The sequence below is a fragment of the Brassica oleracea genome, chromosome C6, assembly GCF_000695525.1.
Source record: "Brassica oleracea var. oleracea cultivar TO1000 chromosome C6, BOL, whole genome shotgun sequence".
In the NCBI taxonomy this organism is placed as follows: domain Eukaryota; kingdom Viridiplantae; phylum Streptophyta; class Magnoliopsida; order Brassicales; family Brassicaceae; genus Brassica; species Brassica oleracea.
The window spans coordinates 35085022-35101471 of record NC_027753.1 but is presented as its reverse complement, the minus strand read 5'-3'; the positions used below and the strand labels follow the sequence as shown (position 1 = coordinate 35101471).

Genomic DNA, 16450 nt, shown 5'->3' with positions numbered 1-16450 from the left:
ACTCAAGAGCTCGAGAAGAATAAAGAGATTGAAGTAAGATATGTTCGATCATGCGACAATGCAGCCGACCTCTTCACAAAATCACTCCCTACCTCGGTATTCAGAAAACACATCCATAACATTGGAATGCGTCATCAGAAGGATCTATGACTGCTTATTCGAGGGGGAGCTTACGTAGTTGTACTCTTTTTACCTTACTATGGTTTTTCCCATTGGGTTTTCCTGGAAAGGTTTTTAACGAGGCAACAAAGACGTTAAGCGAGAGCGGATAGTGACACCGGCCCCTAAGGGGGAGTGTTACGAAAGTCAAAAGAAAAGGGAGGAGCCGCTTTCGTTGAAAATATAAAAGGATGTGGGGCCCGCTGCACTATTTGTACAGTAAAATCCTACTTTTTAATTTCTATATAGTACACACCGAAAACACTTCTCTTCTTCTTAATAAGAAACACTCTCTCTCTCTATATCAGTGTTATTATTTCTACGGATATAATATTTTGACCTTATTTAAATTCCTGCGATACAACAAAATATCAGTTCTTTTTATAACAATAAACATGTTTTCGACGAGTTTTAGTTTGTGATATTATAAAGTGGTCTTCTAGTCACGATAAAATCTTTCACTACTAACATATACTACCTCCGTTGATGTTCTGTGATGTTTTGGCTACATATACACTAACCAATTTATGTAGTCTTAAGTAAATTAAAAAGATTAAATGAATACTAATTGATTAAATATATGTAAGATATACAGAAATATAAATACTTATGAGTTATGGTCCATCTATATTATTAAAATTAAAGTACATTTGTGTACTGTTTGGAAACAATGAAAACATAATAAATAATAATTGTTTGGAAACATGGATATCAGATTAAATACTCCTTTTTATCTACATTTTTAGTCGTTGCATTTACAATAAATTAAGTACTTCATTTTTGTATTTCTTTTTATTTACAGATTCTACCACTGTATTTTAATATCAATTTAAATTAATTAATTACAATGGTTGTTTTTTATGGTGAAAATAAAAATACAAACTGACATATAAATAGTATATATTATATAAAATAATTTTTAAATACAGTATTGCCTTATTTAGTTTAGTCAAATATAAAAAAATCGAGCGATCAAATTTCAAGAAAACAAAATATCATAAAATTAATAATAATTCATAGAAAACTAATGCAAAAAACTAAATTTTTTAGTATGTTGTTTCATTTTAAAATAAATTAACAAAAAAACGGGTTAGTATATGAATAGTACAATTACATCAAATTGCAAAGTTATAAATTTTTAATATAATATTATGTACAAATAAAAAAATATTATTAAACATCTATATTATAAAATAATATACTCTATTCTATATGTAAATTACAATAACATAAAAAATATACATGGAATTGTTTTATAAAGCCAGCTTTTTATGAGTTTACGTTGAACACAAATTAAATCAAACACCTGCACGGAGGCGCAGATCAAATTCTAATTATATATTCAAAGATACGCATTACAACATTTGAGGTATGACATGTGTTATCATGAGAATTATTCTTGAGAATTCTCATGAAATAAGTACATTCATCTAAATATAAACTATAGTTTTCATTAAACTAACCATAAAATTTCTTATTAATCTAAAAAAAATATTCTCCTTCATTTTCTTAAATAAAAGCAACGTAATTACCTAATTTGATTAAAATATATATGAAAATTAGTGATTTTCAATAATAAAGATTTGTTAACAATTTGTATGTCCTCTATCATTTTTGTTTAAATATTTGTTATTAAAATAAATAATAAAATTACATTATCATATAATAAAAATTTAAATTTTTCGTTTATGTTCTATTTTGGATTTTTTAAAACGAGTATAAATTACTAAAATGTTAAAAGTCTCATATAAAGTTTTGTGATCAATAGTTTCAATTTTTTTGCTATAATAGGGTGCAAATTATTATATAGCCACATTAGTAAGAACTCTTATCTAATAGATGTTTATATTAATATATCCTAGATTTTGGATCTGTGCATCCGCACGAATGTTATTTTGCTTCAAAAAAATAAAGATGTAATATATATTATACTATTATAGATGTATAACAATTAATTAACATGTGTACACATAACATTTTAATTGTTTATATGTTGTTTCATTATTGTTTAAAAATTTCAATTCCTTTAGTTGTTTGTTTATATAAATGTATATGTACTTTTTAAAACCACCAAATCTAATCTATTAAAACAATATATAGGAGCATATTTTAAGAACATATTATATCAATTGTTATAATGGTGAAACTCTAATTTTATGTTTCATACAGTTTAACTAATATAAATCCATTTTGGTATATATGTATATATATATATATATATATATCAATGTGTAATGCACTGAAGCTACATCTAATATATTAATAGATAATATTAGTTAGAGAATTTATAATTTGATAAACGAATCCATATCTAATCTATTAATATATTATATAATAGGCCTACTAATATAAGTTTGGAAATTAAGTTGCTAAAATAGTATAATAAAGTTATCTTTCATTGTATGTATACATGAACACGACTTAATGGAGACCGCAAAGATAATTTTTTAACCACTTGACTAAAATTATTTCTTCGCTTATATAAAAATATAAGAGAAGATTGCTCGTATAAAAAAAATTCTCGAATTCGAACCATTGGATCATATCAGATACAAATCACATGTATATTTTGAAAAAATTAACCAAAAACTAAAAAGAAATCATTTTCAAAAAACCTTTAATTAGCACATACTAGATCATAAAATACGACAGCGACAGATGATAAGATATTCGAAAATGAAATCAAAACTCTTTTTGTAACTAATACAAACAATATCTTGGCGTATGACTTGTGAAAATATTCAGAAAAAATTCTATAAGTTTATAAAATAACTTATATAAAAACTCAAAATATCTCTTCAGAACCCCCACAAGGTTTCAATTCACTATATTATTACAAATTTATATATTTTCAAAAATGGTTTTTATGATTGTAAAGTGGAGGGCGAAATCAACAAGAGTTAAACAGACAAGCTAGAGTAGATTTTTAGTAAAGGAGACTGAATTAGGTATAAAATACTAACGTGTTAGTGATCATAAATCTCTGAATCCATGAAACAGTCTAAAACACACAAAAATACTAATAACAGCCTAGACAATAAACGTGTGAACAATAAGAGAGCTTTCGACCACGCGAAATAATGATTGGCGAAATAATTGGCGATACGGAAGACGACAAAAAGTGCAATAATGGAGGCAACACGAAGGCTGAGGGCAGAGCGAAGGCGGACGTCGACGTGAAGGTTGACGGCGGGGCGAAGGTGGACGAAGGCGTGAGAGACGGTGGAGGCGCTGGCTCATCCTCTACGGCAGGGGCAGGAAGAAAAAACGAAATCGACTTGGAGGAGCAGCTCCGTTCTAACGAAATCGACTTGGAGGAGCAGCTCCGTTCTCCAGCGGCATGGGCGGAGGAGCAGCTCCGTTCTAACGAAGTCGACTTGGAGGAGCAGCTCCGTTCTAACGAAGTCGACTTGGAGGAGCAGCTCCGTTCTAACGAAGTCGACTTGGAGGAGCAGCTCCGTTCTAACGAAGTCGACTTGGAGGAGCAGCTCCGTTCTAACGAAGTCGACTTGGAGGAGCAGCTCCGTTCTAACGAAGTCGACTTGGAGGAGCAGCTCCGTTCTAACGAAGTCGACTTGGAGGAGCAGCTCCGTTCTAACGAAGTCGACTTGGAGGAGCAGCTCCGTTCTAACGAAGTCGACTTGGAGGAGCAGCTCCGTTCTAACGAAGTCGACTTGGAGGAGCAGCTCCGTTCTAACGAAGTCGACTTGGAGGAGCAGCTCCGTTCTAACGAAGTCGACTTGGAGGAGCAGCTCCGTTCTAACGAAGTCGACTTGGAGGAGCAGCTCCGTTCTAACGAAGTCGACTTGGAGGAGCAGCTCCGTTCTAACGAAGTCGACTTGGAGGAGCAGCTCCGTTCTAACGAAGTCGACTTGGAGGAGCAGCTCCGTTCTAACGAAGTCGACTTGGAGGAGCAGCTCCGTTCTCCAGCGGCATGGGCGGGGACAAGCAAGAAGATCGATCAGGAGGACCGGATCGCGTCTCCACGAACGGATGGTGGAAAGGGCATCAAGGATCTGAATCCACCTAAATCGGATTCCAGTAAAGGGAAGGAAGAGATAGAGGAGGGAAAGGTGTCTTACTCCTCTGCACTTGTTGCGGGGTCATCAATGGCTAACATAAGCCTAGAGTTTGTAGTGGAAGATGGAGTTGCAGAAGTGGAAATTCCAGAGGAACTTTTTCAAGGTGTTGATCCTTTATGGAGGTCTTTTGTTGTGGGTTACTTTATGAACGATGCTCCCCACATCTGTCCTATTCATGCTACGGTTAACAGGATCTGGAACACACCAGGGAAAAGATCCAAGATTGATGTTCAATTCATAGGAAAAACGACAGTTTTGTTCAGAATCGAGGATGCAGCCACGAGAAACATTCAATTCATAGGAAAAAACGACAGTTTTGTTCAGAATCGAGGATGCAGCCACGAGAAACAGGATTCTTAACCGTAAATTCTGGCATATCTCGGAAGTGCCTTTGATGGTGGGAGAGTGGACTCCAGAGACAGCCCGTTCCCCCCCGGATCTATCTGCAATGCCTTTGTGGGTTGATCTATTGAATGTTCCAGGTTATCTATATTCAAAGAAGGGCCTGAGTTTCCTGGCCAGAACTTCAGGGAAATTCATCAAGCTCCATCCCAACACGGAACGGTGTATACGTATGGATGTGGCTCGAGTTCTTGTGGAAGTTGATTTGACTAAACAGTTACCTAACAAGATCAGTTTCAAAAACAGAGAAGGTGCCCCCGCTCTAGTCTCTATCAGCTACCCTTGGCTCCCTCCTCGCTGTCCAGCCTGTTCGCGGTGGGGACATCGTGAAACGGATTGTCAAGCCCAGAACCGGAGAGAAACAACTCCACCTGGGAATGAGGAAAATTTGATAGTAAATGACGCTGAAATATCTGAAGATCCCTACAAGAATGAAGACACAGGGAAAGCTAGTAAGGAGATCGTAACAAATCTCCTAGCAGAGCTTAAATCTCTATCGGAGGAGGGGAACCTATCTGGTGAGCGGGTCTCAGTATCTCCAGGTGTTGCGACAGACTGTGAGGAGAAGGGGGACTCCACTGATCAGGAGAAATGGGCCTTAGTGACGGGTAACGGTGGAAAAACTTCACCAGCCAGAGAAGTGGAAAGTTGCCACTCACCAAACGGGTTCCAGCTCCTTCGAGATCTACAGGAGGAAGGTGAGATTTCTGATGATGATAGCTCTCAGAGTGATACTGCAGAGGAGACTTTGGACGTTGCATTGGAAAAGAACCCACAAGGAGGTGATGTAGTTGGTCTGACAGGGCAGACACGGCGACCAGTAAATGGCGGTTCAAAAACGTCAACTCGAAAACAAAACACCGTGGTACGAGGTCGAGGGAGAGGTTCTAAGCGACACACAGTTAAAGCTAGGGATCTGGTACTGGTCGCAGCACAGCAACAGAAGGGTCAGCAGCCAAGCAAGAAAGTTTCCTCCCGGAAACTATGATGTCCTCAATTTTTGCATGGAACATGCGTGGGTTCAACAAACCACGCAAACAAAAGGCAGTTCGGTATTGGGTAAAAGATGCTAAATTGTCTTTCGGATGTCTGATTGAGACTAGAGTAAAGGAGGAAAATTTTCAAAAAGTGTTTGATGCTACTTTTCCGGGCTGGAAATCTGTTCACAACTATTCCAACCATCGGCTGGGTCGCATCTGGGTTTGTTATTCTGATGAGGTTGACGTGCACTTGGTTTCTACCAGTGCGCAAATTATCACCTTGTGGGTGAAATACAAGGAGTCAGGAGACACGTTCCTCTGTTCCTTCGTCTACGCGTTCAACAAAGCAAACGAGCGTAGGGAACTATGGCGTGAGATGGAGATTATTGGGAGGTCTGTCGGGCAAAACCCGTGGATCATACAGGGTGACTTTAATGTAGCACTAACGTCACAGGAACAATCTGGTTCTATGAACAACGGAGTGGACAGGAATGCGATAAAGGATTTCCAAGATGTGGTTCTGAATTGCGACATGATGGACATCGCTAAGGTTGGCCCAACTTTCACCTGGACAAACTGCCAAGACGACAATCCCATTAGTAAGAAGCTAGATCGGGTCATGGCAAATAGCAGCTGGATAAATGTTTTCCCCCAATCATTTGCTACGTTTGAAGCGGGAGGAGTCTCTGATCACCTACGTATGCACATTTAGCTGCGTGATATATCTCCGAGTAACGCAAAGCCATTCAAATTCTTCACTCACCTTACCAGCCATCCTCGATTCCTTGAAGTTGTTGGACGGATATGGAATGAGTCTCCACCTCTCTTCCACTCACGCGCTGCACTTGGTAAACTCCAGGAGAAACTGAAAGCTCTTAAAATGGAAATGCGAGGTCTGAATAGAGATTTATATGGTGATCTACCCGAACGTGTCAAAATGGCTTACGAGGATCTGTGTGCTAAACAGACGGAGGCAATGGAGAGTCCCCAAACGTCCACTTTTGAAGCTGCATCAGATGCGTGGGAGCATTGGCATCATATATCGGGTATTGAGGAGCAATTCTATTATCAAAAATCTAGAGTACAATGGTTGGGGCTTGGAGACAGGAACTCAAGATTTTTCCACAAGGTAACTCAGAGCCGGAACATCGGCAATACGATCAAAAGAATTGTAACTAATGACGGTGAAATCCTAACAACACCCTCTGAAATAAAGCGTGAAGCAGTGGACCATTTCAAGACTTTCTTAAATGGATCCCATCAGGTGGAGATGAGAACTACGCATGAGGAGCTCAGTCAGTTGATTGAACACCGATGCACTAATGAGGACGCAATAAAGATGCAGGCTCCGGTGCAACCGGCGGAAATACAGGAAGCTCTCTTCTCTATGCCAACAAACAAAGCTCCGGGACCAGATGGCTATCCGATGGAATTCTACAAAGCAGCTTGGGCAGTGGTTGGAAAAGACTTCATCACCGCTGTTCAGTCTTTCTTCATCTACGGGTTCATGCCTCATGGTATAAACGCTACGATCCTCTCCTTGGTTCCTAAGACAAAGGACGCGATAAAAATGACAGATTTCCGGCCTATTGCGTGTTGCAATGTCATTTATAAAGTTGTGTCCAAGATCATAGCTCGTAGGCTAAAGGTTACACTTCCGGAGGCTATTGAGCTAAACCAGTGTGCTTTTGTGGAGGGACGGTTGCTACTGGAGAACGTCCTCCTAGCGACAGAACTGGTGAAAGACTACCACAACGACTCGGTTTCACCGCGATCAGCTATCAAGATGGATATAGCCAAAGCCTTTGATACAGTCCGCTGGTCATTCATTGAGGAGACATTGCGAGCAATGAACTATCCGGATCTTTTTGTTACCTGGATTATGAGATGCATAGACACGGCGGCGTTTTCGGTATCGGTGAATGGTGAGTTAGAGGGTTTTTTTACGAGCAGCAGGGGTTTAAGGCAGGGATGCTCCCTGTCACCGTATCTATACATCATAGTAAGTAATGTTCTCTCGAAGCTCCTCAATAAAGCAGCAGCAGAGGGACAAATTGGATACCACCCGTACTGCAAAGAGATCAGGCTATCACACCTGAGTTTCGCTGATGACATAGTGGTTTTCACCAACGGGTCTACAGCATCGCTTCGAGGTACACTATCAGTCTTTGATAAATTCGCAGGTATGTCTGGCCTGGAAATCAATGCTGCTAAATCGACGGCATTTGCAGCGGGACGGGGGAAACATGCTCTGGAACATGAGGCATTGGCTGTGGGGCTCTCAGTTTCGGCTTTGCCAATCCGATACCTTGGACTCCCTCTCACTACAAAGATAATGACAAAGCAGGACTATGAACCTCTCCTAACCAAAATACGTCCGCGTCTCCATTCGCGGACAAGCAGAGCTCTTTCGTATGCGGGTAGACTTCAGCTCATCAAGTCTGTCATTGCCAGCATCACAAATTTCTGGTCAGCGGCATTCTGCTTGCCACAGGCTTGCATTGACGAAATAGAAAGTATGTGCTCGGCGTTTCTTTGGAGTGGTTCACCAAATAACACGTCCATGGCTAAGATAGCGTGGGTGGAGATTTGTAAACCGTTTGAGGAAGGAGGACTTGGCCTTAGGCGTTTAAACGATGTGAATAAGGTATTTATCTTGAAACTAATCTGGCGGGTAATGTCTCAGGGTCTATCTCTATGGGGCACTTGGGTAAATAAATACCTACTTCGTGATGAGACCCTATGGGACGTCAAGGATACTGGTCTTGGATCATGGGTGTGGAGGAAACTGTTACGGTTCAAAAATCACGCACGCAGTTTCATCCGTATGGACATAAAAAGTGGTATGACAGTGAGGTTTTGGACAGACCTATGGCATCACAGGGGTCGATTGATAGAGATTACGGGAGAGATTGGCACGCAAAAGCTGGGCATTCCTAGGAATGCAACAATAAATGAGGTACTCGTTGACAGAGAATGGAGATTTAGAAGATGCAGAGACAGACAAATCCAAACGCTAGTGCAAGAGGTGCGTAGGTCTCAGGTGACACTCTCCGCGGGTGTAAATGATGGAGTTCTATGGAAACTCGGGCCAGATGACTATGGAGATAGTTTCAGCTCTAGCGCAACATGGCGGCAGATAAGACAGCAACATGATAAGGTCCTATGGACTAAACTGGTTTGGTTCGCGCAAGGCGTTCCCAGATTTGCGTTCATCACCTGGCTAGCGTTCAAGGACAGGCTCGCAACTGGTCAGCGTCTCCGTAAATGGGGCCGCCTTCAAGGGTGTCTATTCTGTGGAGAACCGGAGGAGTCGCGCGATCATCTTTACTTCGCGTGTCCGTATACGTTCACTCTATGGCTGCAGGTTGTGGGGAAGTTGATAGGAGTGGAACCGAACCCGGATTGGGAGACAACTATTCTACAGATGCTCTCTGGAACGCATGACCGACAAACGTTTATATTGCTTCGATTGGTGCTGCAAGTTTCTATTTACTTCATCTGGCGGGAGCGTAATGATAGGAAGCACAAAATCACAGCAAAGCCGGTGGCACAGCTGGCTCGAGTGATCGACAAAGCGGTGAGGAATCGCATCATGTCTACAAAATATCATCTGAACCCAAAGTTGCGGGAACTAATGGTTCGTTGGTTTGAAGCTCACATGGCATAGGAAGCCAACAGAGCTGCGATAGCGTAGCGTACCCTTTTATTACATTAGTTTTAAAGAAAACACAGTCATGTAAGCACTTTTCCAACGTTGATCAATAAATTGAAAATTTCATCAAAAAAAAATAAACGTGTGAACAATAAAAGTGGTAGTTCAAATTGCGCAACTTGGTGGGGGCATGAAAGGATGAGAAGATTTTAAAAGAATGCGACAGAGAGAGGTGTAAAATGATAAGACGAGAGTCGTCCTTATCCACTTAATATGATATTACGAACGAGAACGTTTTTCTTGTGACCAATGTACATGTTAAGCTCTTTTTTTCCTTCTGCTTACCTACTTTTCTTCTTGCCCAGTTTTACTTTCCTAAGAGATTTCTTCTGCCCCAATAAATAAAAATATCAAAAAGATCTTTGCTTTGCAAAGAGAATCAATACATCATAATCAACCTCGGAGCTACTCTGTATATGAAGAAAAAAACATATCTTCTGACCTAAAAATACGCAAATAACTGTCATATTAAGATCTACATTTAAATTTATGAGCTTTTTTTGAACTTTCATTTAAATTTATGATTTCAAAAGCGCATTCATTTAGAAGAACCCCTGATACACCAATAAAACCATATACGCTGTTTAAAACTACATATTTCCTGTTGCTATATTTTTTTATTTTTGTTTGCCTTGTTCAATAATGGCCTCTTTACGCTATATTAAAGATCTAAAATTATCTAGAATAAATTTTGTCAAAAAGTATTATTTTAGATTTTTTTTTCTTTTTGCAGAATTAGCAAATAACAAGAGTGGATGATTTGTCCAAGCTTCTCTTTGAGATGCTCATAATTTTTTGTTTTCTTTGTAATGAGTTTTCTGTTGCTAACCATCAAGCTCAAGAAAAGAATAGCGAAATTAGTAGCAAGAAAAACTTGAGACATAAACACTAGTTTTTTATGAAAGACATAGGGTTACTTCGATACGGTTCGAGACGGACTATTCAGACCTAGTGGACATGACTATAAATCTGGAGGATTAGCCAATTTTCGCGACGGATATCGAATTGCTTCAGCAACTACATATTCACTTCGAGGATGTGAGTGTGACTCATATTTCTCGGAGTATGAATGGTCGGACGGAGGCATTGGCAAAGAAAGCTAAAATTAGAGGCTATATTTTTTCCCATATAGATCAGATCCGGACAGACGGAGATGCTCTCAGGAGAATCAGCTCGTCTGCCCACCACTTGATCTAGTTCATTGGGCAGCTGACAAAAAAAACACTAGTTTTTTATTGTATTAGCATTTTGGTGATGATCGTGATGCAATTGTGCTACCGAAAATAATAATAAAACTAGGTGTTTCGCCACGCTTGCGGACATAACTATTTTATAATTATTTATTAATACATCCATTACCAAATAAATATCTATAATGATAATTTTTTTTTAATTCTTACTTATTCTAATTTTTTAATTTTTTTGTATACTATATTTAACACTAATAGATAGATCTTAGAAATCATTCAGTATTATCTTTTTTTAATTATATAAATTACGAATTTATATTGATTAATATAAGATTTTTTATCAAAATATATTTTAGGATGACAATCCAATATATATAGAAATTATCTTTTATATTAAAATAATTACCTTTTATTTTAAAATATATTTCTAGATTTTGTATAATTTTTGTTATAATTAATGTTAATCACTTATCTAATCAAGAAAAATTAAAATTATTTTTTATTTTGTAGGTAATTTAAATATTTTATTTATTAAGAGTATAAACGATATTAATCGTTCTCACGTTAAAAGTTAGAGCTCGAAAGTAAAAAATCACTTCGCAAATAATAATATAGATAATATTAATAATAGTGATTTTTATTCGGTCTTTTATTCTTGACAGACATGACAAACATACATCTGTTAGTATTTGAGGTAGTAAAATAATCCTACAACAACCATTACAACAATGATCAAATAGTACACATACGCCTAACGCCTTCTTTTGCTCGTAACATTATCAATGGTAGCTATAACAGTAATAATCTACTGATTATTTTTCAAATTACCATCGTGAAAAAAATCTCAGAGTGGTTTATAACACCACCAAGAAGAAGAAGGTTTTAGGTATGAGAAGCAGCACTTGATTCTCCCGTCGACAAATCAAGAAGCATCTTCTTGTATGGCATTGCACTCATGATCCTGCACCCAACATCAATTTTTTTTAGATCCAACGTCTAGTCACTAGAACCAAGAACTCAAGATTCTATAAACGAGAAGAAGAATCAAACCTCTCTTTGCGCTTCTCCAAGAACCGAGCCAGCGATGCTTTACGAGCTTGAGGAACTGAAAAAACAAGCATTTTTATTAGTTTCAAACGTTGAATATATCAAGATTTGGTTTTCATAATACAGATATATATATATATATATATACCTGAAGGAATCATATTGCTAGGACCTGCATTGAATGATTCAATCATAGTCATTGCATTTGTCGCACCAACGTGTTTGTCTTTACACCTAGAGAAACTATCAGCGCTAGTGGCAGAGCTTGAAGATGCAGCAGCAGTAGCTTTATGGATTTGTTTTCCATAGAATACTCTCTCAGTTTCTCGAAGAGGTTTCTTCAAACTGCTCTCTCCAGTTTCTCCTTGCAAACCGTTCCCAGCACATAACATAATGGCTCGAGCCTAATCACACAGCTCATTATCAGAACATGTTGTGTAAAGTTTAAATTGTATTAAAAGAAATTAAAAATTGTATTAATATGGATTATACCTTATCAGGTGATATGTCATTAAAGACGGTAACAGTTCCGGCATAGAAGATTGTGAGCTGAGGAGATGATCCTGAGGAAGCCACTCTGTTCCACAAGTCAAATAACCAACGTTAAGTGTCGTTATAAATTAAGAAAAAAATGCTAAATATTCGATTATGTCCCTTAAAATATGAGTAAGGTTTTTATATATATTTACACGATACTTAATTCCATATAATACGACGTACCGTGGATCCTTGGACGAGTTAAAAGCAGGACGAAAAGCAGAATAATTTGTTAAGGGAACTGATCCGCCAAGTAAAAGCTGATTCGCGTTCTGAAACGCACCACCGCCAAATTGGCTTCTGCGGTGGATACTGGCCGCAGAAAATGGGCACCACTGGTATTAGACAGGAAACGATGAGACGTCAACATCTTTTATAGGAGCATCCAAATGGGTAAGTTTGAGTTCAAAACTAATTAATATAAATTTAATTTAATAAAGAAAATTAATGAATCAGGCTTTTTTCTTTCTTGACAACGATTTAATGAACCAGTTATTAAATATAGACATGTGTTATGATAGTTTCACATAAAAATTAAATTCCTATTTTTAGTTATTTTAGTGGTTGTAATTCCATTATATGTCCATGAAAATGCTCTAATGTGTTTTGATTAAAAAAAAAGTGCCTAACATATAAGCATTATCCTAAGTTCAAACGCCAGTCGCCACAAATTTTTTTTTATCATTTCCTAATTTTGCGGCTGCCAAGCGACTCTACAAGCTGCTTAACTCGCGCACTTATCCAACACAAGTTATACGATTTTCTTATATTTATCGGTTAATGATTGGCCATACATTTTTGTTTAGATAAATAAACTCAAGAAACTTCGAGAAATAAAAATAATATTCCGGCAGTTTTTCCGACTATTTTGGGGTAGCTTTCCGTTAACAATTGACTCGGAAAGTAGCTCTAACAATTAGCTCAACTACAATAATCATTGGTTTTTTCTTCCAAAAACTAGTAACTGAAAGAAGTTGAAATTGAAAATTTTAAGCTTGAACCAACCTGAAGATCTGCAGCAGCAGGCATGAAACTTGAATTAGGTAAGAGCTTTGCCTTTCCCCATTGTTTAGCTATCTTCTTGCTCAGTCCTGAAAAATCCATTTTTATTCACATCAAACTACTCATCATTGAAGATCCAATTCTCACTTTTAATACGCATGGTTTGACGAAATATAATTATTAAAAGAAGCCTTGGAATCTAAATCAATTATACTTGAACAAAAACTTTTTGACGATATTAATAAACAGCTCTATAACGCTAAATGTGTATTGAATGGATCTCCTAACTCTTACTAGGAGTATTTTATTTTGGAGAGTAGATACAAGAACACAAACCTCGTTCTCCGACACGATCATCGTCAACGTCGGGCTTAACGTTATTCAGATACTGCTTGTCGCTCAAACCCAGAAAATCTCGTTCCATCTCAAACCAAATCCAAGAATACTAACACAAGTTTTTTCTCTGTTTCTGCACAAGCATATTATCAAAAACAAGACAGAACGCAAAGTAAATGGGAAACCAAAGGGGAAGGTTTAGTTTTGGTAATGTTGCAGACACACTTTTGGAAAGGACTACTTGTTAAAATCGCTATTCTTTCTTGCTTTATAAACAGCTTTTAGCGGTTGGTTCTACCGCCTAGACCGGTTAATTCCCACGTGTTTTTTTTATGTTTTTCTATTGATTTATTTTTTTTGCTTTTTCAAGATTATTCATATTTATCGACCTATTTTTTTAGAGGTTAGTTTCACCCCGATCCAAACACAATATAAGAATTCCACGGCTGGGTACGAATACTAGTTACTTGCTTTATATCCGTTAGTTGATCCGTATTCGCCTCGTTTTTTCAAGTACTCGTCGTTGCCAAATTAAGTATTAAATCGTTGAGTTTTTCTACTTACAAGTACAAGGCAAGTAACAAGTATCACAAAAAAAATTAGGATTCGTCTTGATATTACTCGTTAGGCCTGAGACTTTAATCCGAGATCCGGATTCGATCCGGATCCGATCCGAAAATCCGGATATCCGGAGGGACCGAATCCGAATCCAGATAGTAAAATGTTGGATTCGTCAAAGCCGTATCCGGATCCGGATATCTTAATTTTTAAGTCTGGATATCCGGATCCGTAAGTTTTATTAATATTATACATAGAAATAACTAAAGACATTATATATATATATTTTTAAATTATTGTTAATATTTTTTATATATATATTAATATTATTTTTTATTTATTTTAAGGATCCAAATCCGGATCCGGATATCCGCCGAATATTGCAATTTTTAGAAGGATATCCGACACCCGAATATCCGAGAACCCCGGATCCGGATAAGGATAGTAAAATTATGGATCCGCCGGATAAGGATTCGGATCCGGATACCTTAAAATTGTCCGGATACCCGATCCGTCCCAGGCCTATTACTCGTTACTTGTTTTACGACTAAAAAATGATAACTAAACCATAAAAACCAAAGCCCTAAACAAATATTTATTTGCGGCTCGTCTGCTCTTCACTTGATAGATGAGTAGAAAAAAAAAACAAATATTTCTTTGTTGTAACTTTGTTATCCAATTCCATCTTCTTCTTTTTTATGTTAGGTGTAAATATTTTATTTAAAATAATTCTTGTGTTTTTACCAGGCCGAGTAAATAAAACAAACTTTCATAACTTTCTCTCGTAAAATATTATCTATCAAATAACTTTTAGAAACTTGGAAATATATTCAAATAATTAATAAATATTTGTAAGTAGCAGGTAATCGAACAAGTCAAGTAACTTGCAAGTAACATATTTTTGGATAAGTACTCGAAATAACAAGTACTTGTTACTCACAAGTCAAGTACAAGTCGGAAATTTCATTACTCGCTCAAGGCAAGCCAAATATCAAGTATACGTAAAAAAGAAAATACACGCCTTGCGCCTACCCTTAAACAATCATGCTCAATAGGTCGAAAAAAACAATAGGTCCACAGATAAAGGAAGTATATCCCGAGTTCAGAGAAAATTATTGCCGATCTGATTTTGTTAACCCAAAACGTAAAGAAAACTAAAACATTAGTCCTCAAAACTAGCACTGGGACGGATCGGATATCCGGGGTATTTTGAGATACCCGGATCCGGATCTGGATTCGCCGAATCCGTAAAATTGCTATCCGGATCCGGATATCCAGAGTTAGGATATCCGGTAGGGATGTTAAAATGGGTTTGAAACCCACGTGCCTAAATGGGTTTTGAAAAAAAAACAATTGCCCATTAGACTCAATTAGCTATTTGGATTTTAAATGGGTAACCCTTTTAAGACACATTTATTAAATGAGTTCTACTAAAAATTAATAGAGACCCTTTTAACCCGTTTAACTTAATATAATTAATCAATTATTTTTTTGTGAAAAAATGTGATTCTGTGTTTTTGACAAAAAATTCGATTTTACGGTTTATACGGAAACACACATTTTACGGTTTTGGCGGGAAAACTCGATTTTCGGTTTTGGCGAGAAAATTCATTTTATGGTTTTGGCGGGAAAACTCGTTTTCACCTTTTTGGCGGGAAAATTTGGTTTTACGGTTTTGGCTGGAAAACTCGATTTTACAGTTTTGGCGGGAAAACTCGATTTTGCAATTTTGGCTAGGGGTGGGCAAAAAACCCAAACCGAACCGATCCAAAGTTAAACCGATCCAAACCAACCCGTGCTCTTTGCATAACCCAATTAATTCATGTTTTACTCAACCCGAATGGTTTGGTTTGGTTTGAGTTCAAACCGAACCAAACCAGTAATCCAATATATATATATATATATATATATGTTAACATATTATAAATTTTAGTTAAAGTTTCATTTTCCATTCTTTCTTAACTTCCATATATTTTTTAAAAAATGTAAATATGATTCAAATAATCCTAATACCTAAAGATTGTACTGAAAACAAAACCTAAAAACTATAAACATCTAAATCGTAGTCATCTCGTTTCGTACATCTTCTCCAATTTTCATTCTCTAAATTATGTAACAAAGTTATTATAGGATCAATAAAAACAAAAAAGGTAGATGCAAATAGTCTTTTAGTTAATAGGTTTTGGAATGCTCACAAGTCTTTGTTGCGTTAATTAGATTACTAATAGTATGCTCTTTGCTTATTATGTATTTCTTACTTTGACGTGGTTAAGAGTTTTGTCATCGAGCTTGAAATTGTTTTTTGTTTCATAGATTTTTAAAGAAAACCAAACTAAATCTAAACCAAACCGAACTAAACCGAACCAAACCGAACCCAAACCAAAGCTACTTTGGTTTTAATTGGGTTGAGTTTTATAAAACCCAAATTAACCAAACCAAACC

The 16450-nt window shown here is 37.0% G+C and overlaps 1 protein-coding gene across 1 annotated transcript; it reads right to left on the bottom strand.

Moving 5' to 3' along the window:
- Positions 1-11138: 11138 nt before the first annotated feature.
- Positions 11139-13707, bottom strand: LOC106296561 (protein TIFY 7-like). The gene is made up of 7 exons (XM_013732719.1): positions 13451-13707; positions 13118-13203; positions 12296-12447; positions 12068-12152; positions 11724-11979; positions 11579-11633; positions 11139-11489 (listed from the first exon to the last, which is right to left on the bottom strand). Exons 1-7 carry the CDS (start codon positions 13536-13538, stop codon positions 11411-11413), a joined length of 801 nt encoding a protein of 266 aa, XP_013588173.1. The 5' UTR covers positions 13539-13707; the 3' UTR covers positions 11139-11410.
- Between the last annotated feature and the right edge of the window lie 2743 nt (positions 13708-16450).

Bases quoted from the DNA above. Each gene is read 5' to 3' on its own strand.
- LOC106296561 (XM_013732719.1), bottom strand. From the start codon at position 13,538: ATGGAACGAGATTTTCTGGGTTTGAGCGACAAGCAGTATCTGAATAAC. The intron at 12,448-13,117 runs GTTGGTTCAAGC...GTCTAATACCAG, and splicing joins CTGCTGCTGCAGATCTTCAG to TGGTGCCCATTTTCTGCGGC. The intron at 12,153-12,295 runs GTACGTCGTATT...CTTGTGGAACAG, and splicing joins AACTCGTCCAAGGATCCACG to AGTGGCTTCCTCAGGATCAT.